Here is a 12,908-nt window from a genome sequence, read left to right on the forward strand (position 1 = left end):
TGTTCAAGGTTTAAACTTCGACTTTAATCGAGGAGAAGATCCAGCGAGCTCAAGAGCCACTGCAAAAATAATTGATTGATGATTTTGATTGAAGTTACAAGGTGCTCCTGTGGCCCCGGCCGGGAGCGTCGCAGCTGCATGGTGTGATTCAGACAGGTGGGAAGACGCTGACGTGCAACCCGAGCTGAGCCCCCCCCTGCCCTGAGGCCAAGCCAGTCAGTCAGTCAGTCAGTGCGGACAAAGCCCCAGACAACACTGGAGCGTTTTGGTTTCCTGACTGAAAAGGAGAGGCAGTTTACGTAACCTTGAACACTGAGGCAGTGGCATTAATGTTGCTGCTGCTGCTGGTGGTGGTGGTGGTGGTGGTGGTGGTGGCTGCGTGGAAGCTGAGGAGAGGTGCAGCAACACTGCTGAAGAGGAAGCTGCCCAGCAAACAGAGTCCTCTTGTGTTCTGACAATGTTGAACATTTGAATATGGATCAAACACACACATCAAGGTTCCTGTTTGTCTGCAGGAGGCATGCGTGGCTTTAGCTCTGCAGCATGGAGGACGTGGACAAACTGGGCCCTCCAAGGACTTTGGCTGCTGCTCGCCGCATCACCCAGAGGTACTTTACAGACAGATCGTTTTTATTAAGGTACATAGCTATAATAATACACAATACAAACACATAGAATGACATGTTGGACACGAGGTAGAAGCGGCACCTGAGGATGGCGACCACTGTGGCTGTCTACATGCAAAGTGAGATGCAAATGTATGCTGACTGTGGAAACTGAGTGGAGGGAAATTGTCATTTCATTCATAGGAGAATATTTGAACAGTTTTAATCAAAATGAAGTCCAATCAGCTGCGCTGAATAAGTCAAATGGACTGCAGTTCCTCGAACGTCCACTTGAGGTCAGCCTTCTTGCCTGTACACCGTGAACGAGGTTTTGAGCTGGGTGTTCCCTTGGACAGGGAGAGGGGTTGATCTCAGCTTTTGCTGCTGTTTCTCTCTAAAAGCTAACACCACCTTCACAATCAGGAGAGGCAACAACAACATGCACACACTCAAGTTGAGTTTAGGAAATATCAGGAGCCCGTTTTTGTTTCCCTGCTCCGAGCACACCTGCGTGGATCAACGCAGCTCCTCCTCGTCCCCCAGGGCTGGGTTACTTCCTGGGGGACGTCAAGGCCGTGCTGAAGGGCTGCGAGGACCACTGGACTCTGCAGGGACGGGCCCCCATACTGCAGCTCCCCAGCGTGACCGTCTGCGTGGACGTCCGCGTGCTGGTCCCCGGAGCCTGGACGGCCTTCTCCTACAGCTCGGGACACGCCCCCAAGCCAGAGCTGGGCCTGGAGGGGGACCAGGGGGCGCTGTACGCCTGGCTGCTGAGGGTTCGACACCGCTTCCCCTGCCACCTGTCCCTGGACCAGTGGCACAGGGTGTGTCTGAGGCGGGACGTCCAGCGCAGCTCCTTCAGCCTGGAGGTAAAAGTGAAACGAGAGCCAACGAGGCACAAAGCTCCTCCTCCAGTTTCCTGCGTCCGTCCAGCTCTGAAGGAGACGCTGCCGCCTGCTCAGTGGAGCCGAGCAAAGACTTCTTCTCCTCGCAGAGCTCCTCATCTTCTTCAAATCTGCCGTGCGGGGTACCGACCGGATCCAACCAGCTGGCTGTGTTTTCCATGCTTCAGGTTGACGGGCGCCGGTTCCCTGCGAGGACGGTCGTCGCCCGGGCCACCCCCGCCTCGGGCTCCCTGTGGCTGGGCTGCAGGCCCGGCAGGCCCGGCTGGCCGCCGCCGGGCGAGGCCCTCGGGTCGGTGGAGCTGTACCTCTTCCGAGTGTGGGCGGACCTGGGTGAGCGCCGGCAGTGCGAGGACGGCACCGTGATTGGCTGGAACGCCGGGCACTGGGGCCTGACCAGCCCCAGGGCCCAGCGCCGGGACCCCCACCTCCAGTGTGCCGAGGCACAGACACGTGAGCTTGTTTCAGCCCATTGATGACCTGCAAGAAATACTGTAGTGCCTCCTAGTGAGCATGGTGCATGTCTGCAGCCCCCACGCACGTGCATGCAGGCTAATGAGAGTTGCATCTTTTCACTTAGGCCGTGAAAGACGGAAGATCCTGGAAATACTGTGGCCGTATGGTTTGTATTCACTGACAGTCCAGCCGAGGCTGTTTGTTTTTCCTAATGCATGTGTGTGTGTGTGTCTGTGTGTGTGTGTTAATGCGTGTGTGCATGCAACTGATTTATTCCGGCTCAGAGGCAGATCAGTGTAAGTGCTTGGAATCTATTGAGTGTAGTGTACTGTTAACAACCACGAGGGTTGAAGTCTTCAAACGTTCTTATTGTATTGTCAGTGCTGCACCATACACACAACCAGGTGACTTACTAGGACTTCCTTCTTCTTCTTCTTCTTGTTATTTCAGTCAGTCTCCTTCTGGGCTCCCGGCCTCACGGTAGGAAATCCATCCAGACCACAATAATTAGTGAACAATGGTAATGCAGCGACTTCCTCCCACTTAGAACCTTTACTTCCTCCTCGTTTGTTCCAGCCGGAGCGACGCCACAGGTCACAGGTGAGTGGTCCCGTTGAGATTCATGTATGTATTCTTTCTGCTGCTTGATGGAGATGTATCAACTTTCCTCTGCAGCCTCAGATGTCTTCTACTTTACATCCCCAACCTTGGAGGCTCGCAGTGTTCCGCCTGTGCTGCCTGTCCAGTCAAGCAACCTGGACATCCCGGGCACCCCGGACACCCCGGGCACCCCGAGCACCCTGGACACCCCGGGCACCCTGAGCACCCCGGGCACCCTGAGCACCCCGGACACCCCGGGCACCCTGGACACCCCGGACACCCCGGGCACCCCGAGCACCCCGGGCACCCTGAGCACCCCGGACACCCCGGGCACCCTGGACACCCCGGGCACCCTGAGCACCCCGGTCAACCCGGGCAACCTGGACATCCCGGGCACCCCAGACACCCCGGGCACCCTGAGCACCCCGGACACCCCGGACACCCCGGGCACCCCGAGCACCCCGGACACCCCGGGCACCCCGGGCACCCCGAGCACCCCGGGCACCCCGGACAACCCGGGCACCCCGGGCACCCTGGACAACCCGGGCACCCTGAGCACCCCGGGCACCCTGGACACCCCGAGCACCCCGGGCACCCCGGACACCCTGGACACCCTGGACACCCCGGACAACCCGGGCACCCCGGACACCCTGGACACCCCGGGCACCCCGAGCACCAGTCTGGTCTCTGCAGCCGCTGTGACCTCACCGCCGGCCCTGAGCGACGCTCCTCAGTTGCGCGCTGCTGACACCACTGTAGCGCAGCAACAGCCCGAGCCCACGCAGGAAGCGGCTCTCTCTGCCACAACCACCGCTGCAGAAGCCGTCGTCCAAACAAGCTGGCCAAGCACCAGTGTGACTCTGTCAGACGCCGGCCAATCGACGACCAATGAAACAACAGCACTGGCAGTGATCTCTCGAAATGAATTGATGACAAACACGACCACGGCGCCACCTGGAGTCACGGTTGCCCTCTGGCCTGCAGTCAGCAGCCTAGAAACACACAAAGACAACAGCCCAAATCAAACTGCCACCACAGCAACAGCTGCACCGGTTCCCAGCCAGCGGGTGGCGCCCCCTGCTGCTGCCGTCAGAAATGACGCGACCGCTCTGAACAGCGACATCACGGGACACAATGCGAGCACGCTCAGCGGCGTGAGGCGCCACCACGCTACGAACGAAGCCAGCGCCAGGACGGTCGTTGCAGTAACGCCGACTCGGGGCGACGCGATGGCACGCGACACCACGCCAGGCGTGAACAGGAAGTGGGCCACTGATTCCAGCAGTTCCACAACGCGGGACAGCGGCACCGCTCTCACGTATTGGAACGGCGACGCGGCAGCGACGGACGGCCACAGCGTGCACTCGACAACCCCCGGTGTCGCTGAGCAGCGCGACGCAACACTTGCTCCCGGCGACCACGTGACAAAGTACAACGCAACGACAGTCGCGGCTGCCGGCGTCGCAGCGAGACGCAACGTGACTGCGACCAATGACACCTGGCTCCTGCACAGCGACGGCAGCGTGACAGCAACAAGGAGTGTATTTACACCCCCAAACTACACAAGAGTGGCCACGCATTCCCCCACTGAAGGCACTCGGTATGAGACAAGAGCAAACAACAACAACAACAACAACAACAACACAAGAGGCCGCAGCTCAGCAGCGAGCAGTGCGACACCCGGGACGACACACTCCAACAACACGAGCCAGGACAACACAACCACGGCGGAGTCACAAGAACAGAGAGCCTTTATGATAACCAACGCGACTGCAGGCGAAGTTGCACTTCTTCATACTCACTTTACCACTTTCATTAAACAGAAAACCGCTGCAGCGCCGCCTCTGGCCGTCCACGCCACAGCGGTTGACAACACAACAGGTGACACAACAGAAAGGCCAAACATTCTCCTGCAGCACGAAGCTGCGACTGAAACACTCTCCTCCACTTCCTCCCCAGCCACTGCCACCAGTGAGGCCACCCACCCAATCACAACGACAACAACAACAACAACAACAACAACAACAACAACAACAACAACAACAACAACAACAACAGCAGCAGGTACGTGCAACCAATTTCAGAATTTGGAAAAATCTCCATGTTGTTTTCTCCCTTAACTGACAACTCACCGTACTTCTTGCTGAAGACACAGGAGGTGCTTCCACAAGCGCTGCAGGGACGACTGTGGGCCCGCAGTCCGGCTCGCAGGAGACTCAGGAGGAGCAACAAGCGGAGCAGCTGCTCAATCAAACACAGGCAGCAGCGCGGCTCAACTCTTCACAGGTGATCCGTCTCTCCTCCTCCTGAAAGGCTGGAGGAAGCAGCTGGAGACCTGCTGGTCCTCTGGACACCCAGAAGCTGCAGCTGGATTTAACCCCTGTGCATGCTTTTCCTCCACGCCCTGCGGTGGCCGGGACTGCGTGCTGCAGGTGGAGCAGCTGACAGGGCGGCTGGAGAAGCTCCTGGAAGGCCCCAGCGTCTCTCCATCAGTGGGCCAGAGGGCCGTGGCCGTGGTCAGCAAGCTGATGGAGGGCGACTCTCTGGCGCTGTCCGCCTCGGCCAGCAGGTGGAGACCACGTTCTCACCCAAAGAACACACACACACACACACACACACACACTGGATGTTGTCTCATGCTTCCCTGTCATCAGGCTGATTCGAGCAGTCGATGATCTGGCCGTCAAGCTGCTCGTCACCGCCGACGTGGAGGTGGTCTCCTCTGAATCTCTGGTTCTGGCAGTGAAGAAGGTCCGCGGCACCGACTTCACACCTACATTCGTGTACATTTTGGACATGGATAGAATCCAGGTAATATTGGGTCGACGCATCTGTGAGATTCAGCTCGGTGAGGGATTGAACTTCGAGGAAGACTCAGTTTGTTTGTTCCTCCAGTTCCGTTCCTCCAGCAGGTCCAGGTCCAGGTCCGGTGGTTCTTCTCTGGGCTCAGTGTTCCTGCCCTCCTCCCTGACTGCAGGGCTCAGCGCCCAGCAGCAACAGCAGGCTGACAGGCTGCAGGTCACCTACTACAGCAAGCCGGCTCTCTTCCAGGTACCTGGGCCTCTCACCTGCATCCACCCACTGTCAGCTGCACGTGCAGGAACTGATTGTCTATGAAGCATGAAACATGAGAGTGGCGCTATTTCATCAATGCTATTTTTTTCCCAGGATGCAACGCTAAACAACCAAACCCTGGTCAGTCCAGTACTGGGCTGCAGTGCTGCAAATCTGTCAATAAGCAACCTGACCAAGAACGTTCAGTTTACTGTGCGAGACCTCCGGCCCAAACCAGTGAGAGCAAATGAACAAAAGGAAATATCAGCGTCTGCTTCAAATCAAAGTACTGACAGTGAAAATTCTGCACTTCATGCAAAATGTTTTGTCCTTGACTCGCAGATAAACGTGACGCCCTCATGCGTGTTTTGGGACTTTTCCCTGAACGGTGAGAAACCAGAGTCACTGCTGAAGCTCCAGATCTTCCTCAGCCAAACTGTCGTGTGTGTGTGTGTGTGTGTGTGTGTGTGTGTGTGTGTGTGTGTGCGCGAGCGCCCCCCTCAGGCGGTGGTGGTGGCTGGAGCTCTGCTGGATGCTTTCTTATCAACACCACAGCGGAGGACACAACATGCAGCTGCAACCATCTCACATCCTTTGCAATCCTGCTGGTCGGTTGGTTTGGTTGCATTTGTAGAGCACAGACTCAGAGAAATGATGCAATGGAACTGTGTCAGCAGGGTCATGTGACCATGGCAAAAAGCATTTTCACAGTAGTATTAGTAGCAGTAGTAGTAGTCGTAGTAGTAGTAGTAGCAGTAGTAGTAGTAGCAGTAGTAGTAGTAGTAGTAGTAGCAGTAGTAGTAGTACTCAGCAGCAGTAGCAGTGGTACTCAGTAGTAGTAGTAGTGGTAGTAGTAGTAGCAGTAGTAGCAGTAGTAGCAGTAGTACTCAGCAGTAGTAGCAGTGGTACTCAGTAGTAGTAGTAGTACTCAGCAGCAGTAGTAGCAGTAGTACTCAGCAGTAGCAGTAGTAGTATTCAGTAGTAGTAGTAGTACTCGGTAGTAGTAGTACTCGGTAGTAGCAGTAGTATTCAGTAGTAGCAGTAGTAGCAGTAGTAGTAGTAGTACTCAGCAGTAGTAGTAGTACTCGGTAGTAGTAGTACTCGGTAGTAGCAGTAGTACTCAGCAGTCGTAGCAGTAGTATTCAGTAGTAGCAGTAGTAGCAGTAGTAGTAGTAGTACTCAGCAGTAGTAGTAGTACTCGGTAGTAGTAGTACTCGGTAGTAGCAGTAGTACTCAGCAGTCGTAGCAGTAGTATTCAGTAGTAGCAGTAGTATTCAGTAGTAGCAGTAGTACTCAGCAGTAGCAGTAGTACTCAGCAGTAGCAGTAGTACTCAGCAGTAGTAGTAGTACTCGGTAGTATTCCTACTGAGTGAGCTGAGAGATTGTGTGATGCGACTGCAGCTCAGTGCCGGTGTTTTGCAGGATTTGTCTCGAGACAACCAGAGCGACCCCCAGCAGATGCTCATCCTCTCTTTCATCACCTACATCGGCTGTGGAATCTCTGCTGTTTTCCTCTCCGTCACGCTGCTGACGTACCTCTCCTTTGAGTGAGTGAGTCTCCCCTCTTGGTGCAAAGCTCGCGGTCGTAGCGCCCACCTGACAAGCATGCCTGACGGTGCAGGATGCTGCTGAGGGACATCCCGGCCAAGATCCTCCTCCAGCTGTGCTCCTCGCTCCTCCTCCTCAACCTGGTCTTCCTGCTGGACGGCTGGCTGGCGCGCTACCCGCTCCCGCCGCTGTGCGTCAGCACCGCCGTCTTCCTGCACTACTTCCTGCTGACTTCCTTCACCTGGTCGGGGCTGGAGGCGCTGCACATGTACCTGAGCATCGTGCAGGTCTTCACGCCTTACCTCGGCAGATACATGCTCAAGTTCTCCCTGGCGGGCTGGGGTGAGTTCCAAGCGTGGCGCCTTCAACTCCAGCGTCTGGAGAGCCACGCTGGAATCACGCGCTGCTGTTTGCAGGAATCCCTCTGGCTGTGGTGCTCATTGTTCTGTCAGTGGACAAGGACAGCTACGGTCTGGTCACTTATGGAGGAACCTCGGGCGCCACTGCAGACAAATTGTAAGTGTAAAGTAGGGGAGCGGCGCAAACTGTGAAAAACCCTCTTTCAAAAAAATGCCAATTTTTGTTTCTTCCATGAGCTGCTGGCTGCGCAACGACGTGGCTTTCTATGTGGCCGTGGTGGCCTACTTTGGCCTGATCTTCGCACTGAGCCTGCTGGTCTTCGTCATGGTGATGGTGCAGCTGGCCCGGATCAAGAGGCAGAACCCCCAGAACCGCTCGCCCAACAGGGGCGTGCTGACGGACCTGCGCAGCATCGTGGGTCTCCTGGTGCTGCTGGGCCTGAGCTGGGGCTTCGCTCTGCTGGCCTGGGGGCCGCTGCACACTGCCTTTGTCTACCTCTTCACCATCTCCAACTCTCTGCAAGGTCACTGAGTGCTCAAACAGTCGCTCAGGATTAGCACAGCAAGACTTTTTCTCAAAGCCTCATCGGGTTCTTTTGTTTCTTTTCTTCTCTGCAGGTTTCCTGGTCTTTGTTTTCCACTGCGCCGTGAAGGAGAACGTCCGCAGGCAGTGGAGGAGCCGCCTGTGCTGTGGGAGGCTGCGACTGGCTGAACACTCAGGTTGGCTCCTCAATGTATCCTGCAGGTGGGACCTGCTCCACAAACAGGTCAACGCACTGAGTGCTGATGAAGATTGACAGCCGCCAATCATACATGGCACCACACGCAAAAGATAAAGGGTTAGGTCAAAAGGTCAAAGTGCAAACATTTCTAGACACTCTTCTGCACATGAGGCCTTTTCCCAGCCGCTCCATTTAGAAATGCTGAGACGTCAAGTTTGATGTGTGAAATATAAGTATCAAAAAGTCCACTTGTCATTTAAATCTCATTTAACAGTGAAATAATACACTTAACGCTACATCTAAATGTTTAGTCTTAGTGTAAATATCGAGATTTTCATGTAATATTTGCTACAGAGACGAGGCCACGCCCACGTCATTGACGCTCCAGCAACGAGGGTGCTCATAGGCTGTCAGGAGCAAGATGGTGGTGACGTCAGCTGTGTGTGTGTGTGTGTCTGTGCCGCTCCGCCAGAGAGTCTGTATCCACGGGCCATTGCACAAAACCAGGAGGAGGGATTAAGCCGGGATTAACTTTGTTATTCTGGCTCAATTTATCCAAGACGCGGTTGCCCAAAGTGGGATGGAGGGGACAGGGATGTGTTCTGGAACCACTTCCAGGGTCTGTTTCAACTCATCCCTTATTTTAGTCAACAGCCTCCACCAATACAAACTCATTTATTAACATAAAGTTATTCCACTGCCCACTACACATTGCCATCACATTCAACTAGACACACTCTCATTATCATGTGTGATCTGTAATTCCAGTCACTATAGATAAATGAGTTTGGATGACGTCACAGTCATTTGATTAAATTCATTGATTGTAATCAATTATTGCACCTAATAAATGATTCACGGCATGGAATTCCACTGCAGGACAATTTAAATCTTGCTCGTTAACTTTAACTTCAACAACTTGAACACGCTGGTCTCTGAGCAGCCGACCACTGACGTCATCAGGGGAGACGGTAGGATCGTTCCAGTCCGTGTGGTGTGTGACGGCGAGGAGCGTGATGGGCAAACATCCAATCAGAGGAACTTTATTGACAATCCCAAAGGGCAATTCAATGAAGTCAGTGAGCTCGTGCATTGACCAAAGAGTTTTACAGTCTGTTGCGGTTGCAGTGACACAGTTTCACTCACGTTGACAACGTGATGTTATTCTTAATCCGAGTGGGACTCCGTTTTCCGATGAATTAATTCATTACGATCCAATGAATGAACGCGATGGTTTCAGTGCGCGCGCGTGTGTGTGTGTGCGTGTGTGCGCGCGCGCACGGTACACAACTCTCTCTGTGCGCTGTGACCGCGGCGGTGTCGCCTTTTGATTTCTTCCGCCTCGGACGCCGCCCTGGTCGTCATGGTGAATCGGTGGATCTGAGCTCGATTGCTGGGGTCTGGTGAAGCTAATCAGCCAGGACAGGTTTCACCTGGCCGGAGGGATCCCAGCGTGCTGCCCCGGGTGATACCGAGGCCGGGTGTCGGAATCCCGCTTTGGTCCCACCCGCGCACTGCACAGTGAGTTCAGTCGTCACAACACGAGTTGTCTTCTTATCAACTGCTCGTGCACCGATGCACAGCGGTCGACCGCACGCTGATCACTGACGTCACCGGCTGGTCCGGCTCGCTGGCGAAAGCAAGCGTGTGCGCGTGGAAACGCAGTCGCTCAGTCGGTGACGCTCGGTCATCGAGACATAGTGACCAGTCACGTGGTGTCTCGCGCAGGCAAAGCAAAGCAAACGACTCTGCCGTGTGTTTAAACTCTGAGGGGCGTGGCTTGTGATAAGGTCAAGTTTTTCCTGTTAGAATGTCGGCTCTGGGTGCTTACAGTTTACCTTTAAACACAAACACGTGACGTTAAGATTGAAATGCAACAGTTGTCGACCAGCTTGTCTTTGAGAGATTCAAAAAGGTAAATCATCACTTTGACCACGCAGCGCAGTTCATTCTTCTGAACATCTGGCAGAGTGGTTGGGCCTCACTTTAATCACAACAGCTGTGTGTGTTGTTCTCTCCGTGGTTTAACGCGTGACCTCTGCTCCTCCCACAGAGTGGAGTGGGACGGCCCCTCGCCACCACCGCAGGAGCGCGACGGTGGCCGCTGCTCCGTCAGCCTCCACCCTGGCCTCCCGCAGCTCCTCCGTCATCAGCGACGCCACCAGCAGCAGCAGCGGTAGGTCCTCCGCTCGCACTCTCACAGCGCCAAGGCTCCGCAACACGCTGACATCCACCTTTGTGTGTGTGTGTGTGTGGGGGCGGGGGTGGGGGGGGCAGGCTCAGGGGTTGCCGACAGCGGCATATCCGACGGCTGCAGCAACGACGTCATCCTCAACGAGATCCACCGCCAGCGCCTCAGGCTGTGAGGTGGAGTCGATGACGCGGTGGACGGTTGCAGTATTACGCCCTGGAGTTACATGGACGCACAGGAACATAAACACTGGTTTTTACAGAGAATGCAGACGCTTTCAGAGACCCACATGCAACGAGGACACAGCGAAACTCAAATATTTATGTATTCATGCACATTTTGCAGTGTATTGAAGGTTTAAAAGGGATGTTTCATTAATAGATGGAGCGTTCATCTTTTATTCATACGACCACAGCCTATTATTTGATGCATATTTTGTAATTGTGGGGGATCGTGGGCTTGTTTTGCTCAATTGCTTATTGATGCTCACTTATAATTGTTTGTTTTGTCATCAATGCTTTCCTTTTAACTTCTGAAATGTTTTTCTCCAGTCGATGTTTTTAAGTCTTTGACTCCCCCCCCCCCCCCCCCCCCCCCCAAAGGGAGACACTTGGTGCTCTCACAACATTACAATCATGACATCATCTTCAATTGATTGAACTGATGTTGTGAAACAATGATGCAACAATCAGCGGCATCATTTCCCCTCCAGACGTTCAGCACGATTCTTTTATTGTTATTATTATTATTATTATTATTATTATTATTATTATTATTATTATCTCCAGCACACAAGTGTTTTAGTTGAATACTGATTTCATTCTTATCTGTGTCATGTTAATGTAAACTGAAGGCCTCTAATGCTTTTAGTGCCTCCATCTAAACATTAGATTTAGGCGACGTTACACGCCAGTGGATGGGATGATGTCACCACGGTTCTCCACTAGATGTCGCCATAGGAGATGGAATTCTTCCAGTTCAGTTCTGGTGCTTCCAAGTCAGTCAACAGGTCCTCGAATCCTGCAAAATCCAGAGGGCTAAATATGCTTTTGTTTTGGAGGTTTTCTGGCACTGTTCCATCAACTGAAGTTCAGTGGACGAGTGTGAGTGTGGGTGTGAGTGTGGGTGTGAGCGTGAGTGTGAGTGTGAGCGTGAGTGTGAGCGTGAGTGTGAGTGTGAGTGTGAGTGTGAGTGTGAGTGTGAGGCTGCTCCTCCTGATGTTGCTTTGAAAAATAAACCTCTGAAAAAGGCTCAATGCTTTTCTTTGTTCTTTTAACGGAGTCCTATTATCTCCCCCTTCTCTCCAAGTGAACTCTGTCGGGTCCTCGGCGAGGAGCACAGACTCCGCCCACAGACTCCGCCCACCCCTGTGTCCCTTTAATTAAAGCTGAAGGTTGATTTTTTTTTTTAGTGGCTTTTCTTGCAAGTGGTCCAATAAAAGAGGTTTGGAATGGGCTGAAATAGTGAATACACACACTCGCGCGTACACACACTCATGCACACACACACACACCCTCGGGTCACGAGGAACGGACATAAATGAATCTTAAAGTTAATTAACGGAGGTCCAACCTCAGCGGTGCAGCCCGAGGTGTTGATGTGACATGGACGTCAGTGCTCTGTCCTCCATTATTGCACGCTATCAATATTTAATCCAGGTCAAATGAAAGGTCTTGCTCTCTCTCCTGGGGAGTGGGGGGTATTTCCATTCCAGTCACACCGGCAGCCTTTCATTTTCACTCAAAGCCTCGTGCAGCCGACAAATATGCGTTTATTGCTTCCTTCAGTGTGAGCGTGCAGACCTGCTGCTGCTGCTACTGCTGCTGCTGCTACTGCTGCTGCTGCTTCTTCTGCTGCTGCTGCTGCTTCTTCTGCTGCTGCTGCTGTTACTGCTGCTGCTGCTGCTGTTACTGCTGCTGGTGCTGCTGCTGCTACTGCTGCTGCTGCTTCTTCTGCTGCTGCTGCTGCTTCTTCTGCTGCTGCTGCTACTGCTGCTGCTGCTTCTTCTGCTGCTGCTGCTGCTGCTACTGCTACTGCTACTGGTGCTGCTGCTGCTGCTGCTGCTGCTACTGCTACTGCTGTTACTGCTGCTGCTGCTGCTGCTGCTGCTGCTTCTGCTGCTGCTGCTGCTGCTACTGCTACTGGTGCTGCTGCTTCTTCTGCTGCTGCTGCTGCTGCTACTGCTACTGGTGCTGCTGCTGCTACTGTTACTGCTGCTGCTGCTGCTGCTGCTTCTTCTGCTGCTGCTGCTGCTGCTACTGCTACTGGTGCTGCTGCTGCTACTGCTACTGCTGCTGCTACTGCTGTTACTGCTGCTGCTACTGCTGCTGCTGCTGCTGCTGCTGCTGCTGTTACTGCTGCTGCTGCTGCTTCTTCTTCTGCTGCTGCTGCTGCTACTGCTGCTGCTGCTTCTTCTGCTGCTGCTGCTGTTACTGCTGCTGGTGCTGCTGCTACTGCTGCTGCTGCTTCTT

At 54.0% G+C, this 12,908-nt stretch overlaps 2 protein-coding genes across 2 annotated transcripts; both read left to right on the forward strand.

The window, feature by feature from the left end:
- Window positions 1-363: 363 nt before the first annotated feature.
- On the forward strand, window positions 364-1,983 carry LOC142881674 (uncharacterized). Its single transcript, XM_076016091.1, has 3 exons — window positions 364-608; window positions 1,149-1,474; window positions 1,678-1,983. The coding sequence occupies exons 1-3, from the start codon at window positions 521-523 to the stop codon at window positions 1,981-1,983; spliced, it is 720 nt and encodes a 239-aa protein (XP_075872206.1). The 5' UTR covers window positions 364-520.
- Window positions 1,984-3,792: 1,809 nt separating this feature from the next.
- On the forward strand, window positions 3,793-10,612 carry LOC142881675 (adhesion G-protein coupled receptor G2-like). Its single transcript, XM_076016092.1, has 15 exons — window positions 3,793-4,086; window positions 4,703-4,849; window positions 4,996-5,132; window positions 5,218-5,374; window positions 5,459-5,614; window positions 5,732-5,854; window positions 5,960-6,005; window positions 6,122-6,225; window positions 7,040-7,164; window positions 7,239-7,507; window positions 7,582-7,681; window positions 7,762-8,048; window positions 8,143-8,244; window positions 10,300-10,426; window positions 10,564-10,612. The coding sequence occupies exons 1-15, from the start codon at window positions 3,793-3,795 to the stop codon at window positions 10,610-10,612; spliced, it is 2,223 nt and encodes a 740-aa protein (XP_075872207.1).
- Window positions 10,613-12,908: the final 2,296 nt, after the last annotated feature.

Source organism: Nelusetta ayraudi, unplaced genomic scaffold (genome assembly GCF_046127955.1).
Source record: "Nelusetta ayraudi isolate G7.1 ecotype Tasmania unplaced genomic scaffold, CSIRO-AGI_Nayr_v1 ptg000214l, whole genome shotgun sequence".
Lineage (NCBI taxonomy): Eukaryota > Metazoa > Chordata > Actinopteri > Tetraodontiformes > Monacanthidae > Nelusetta > Nelusetta ayraudi.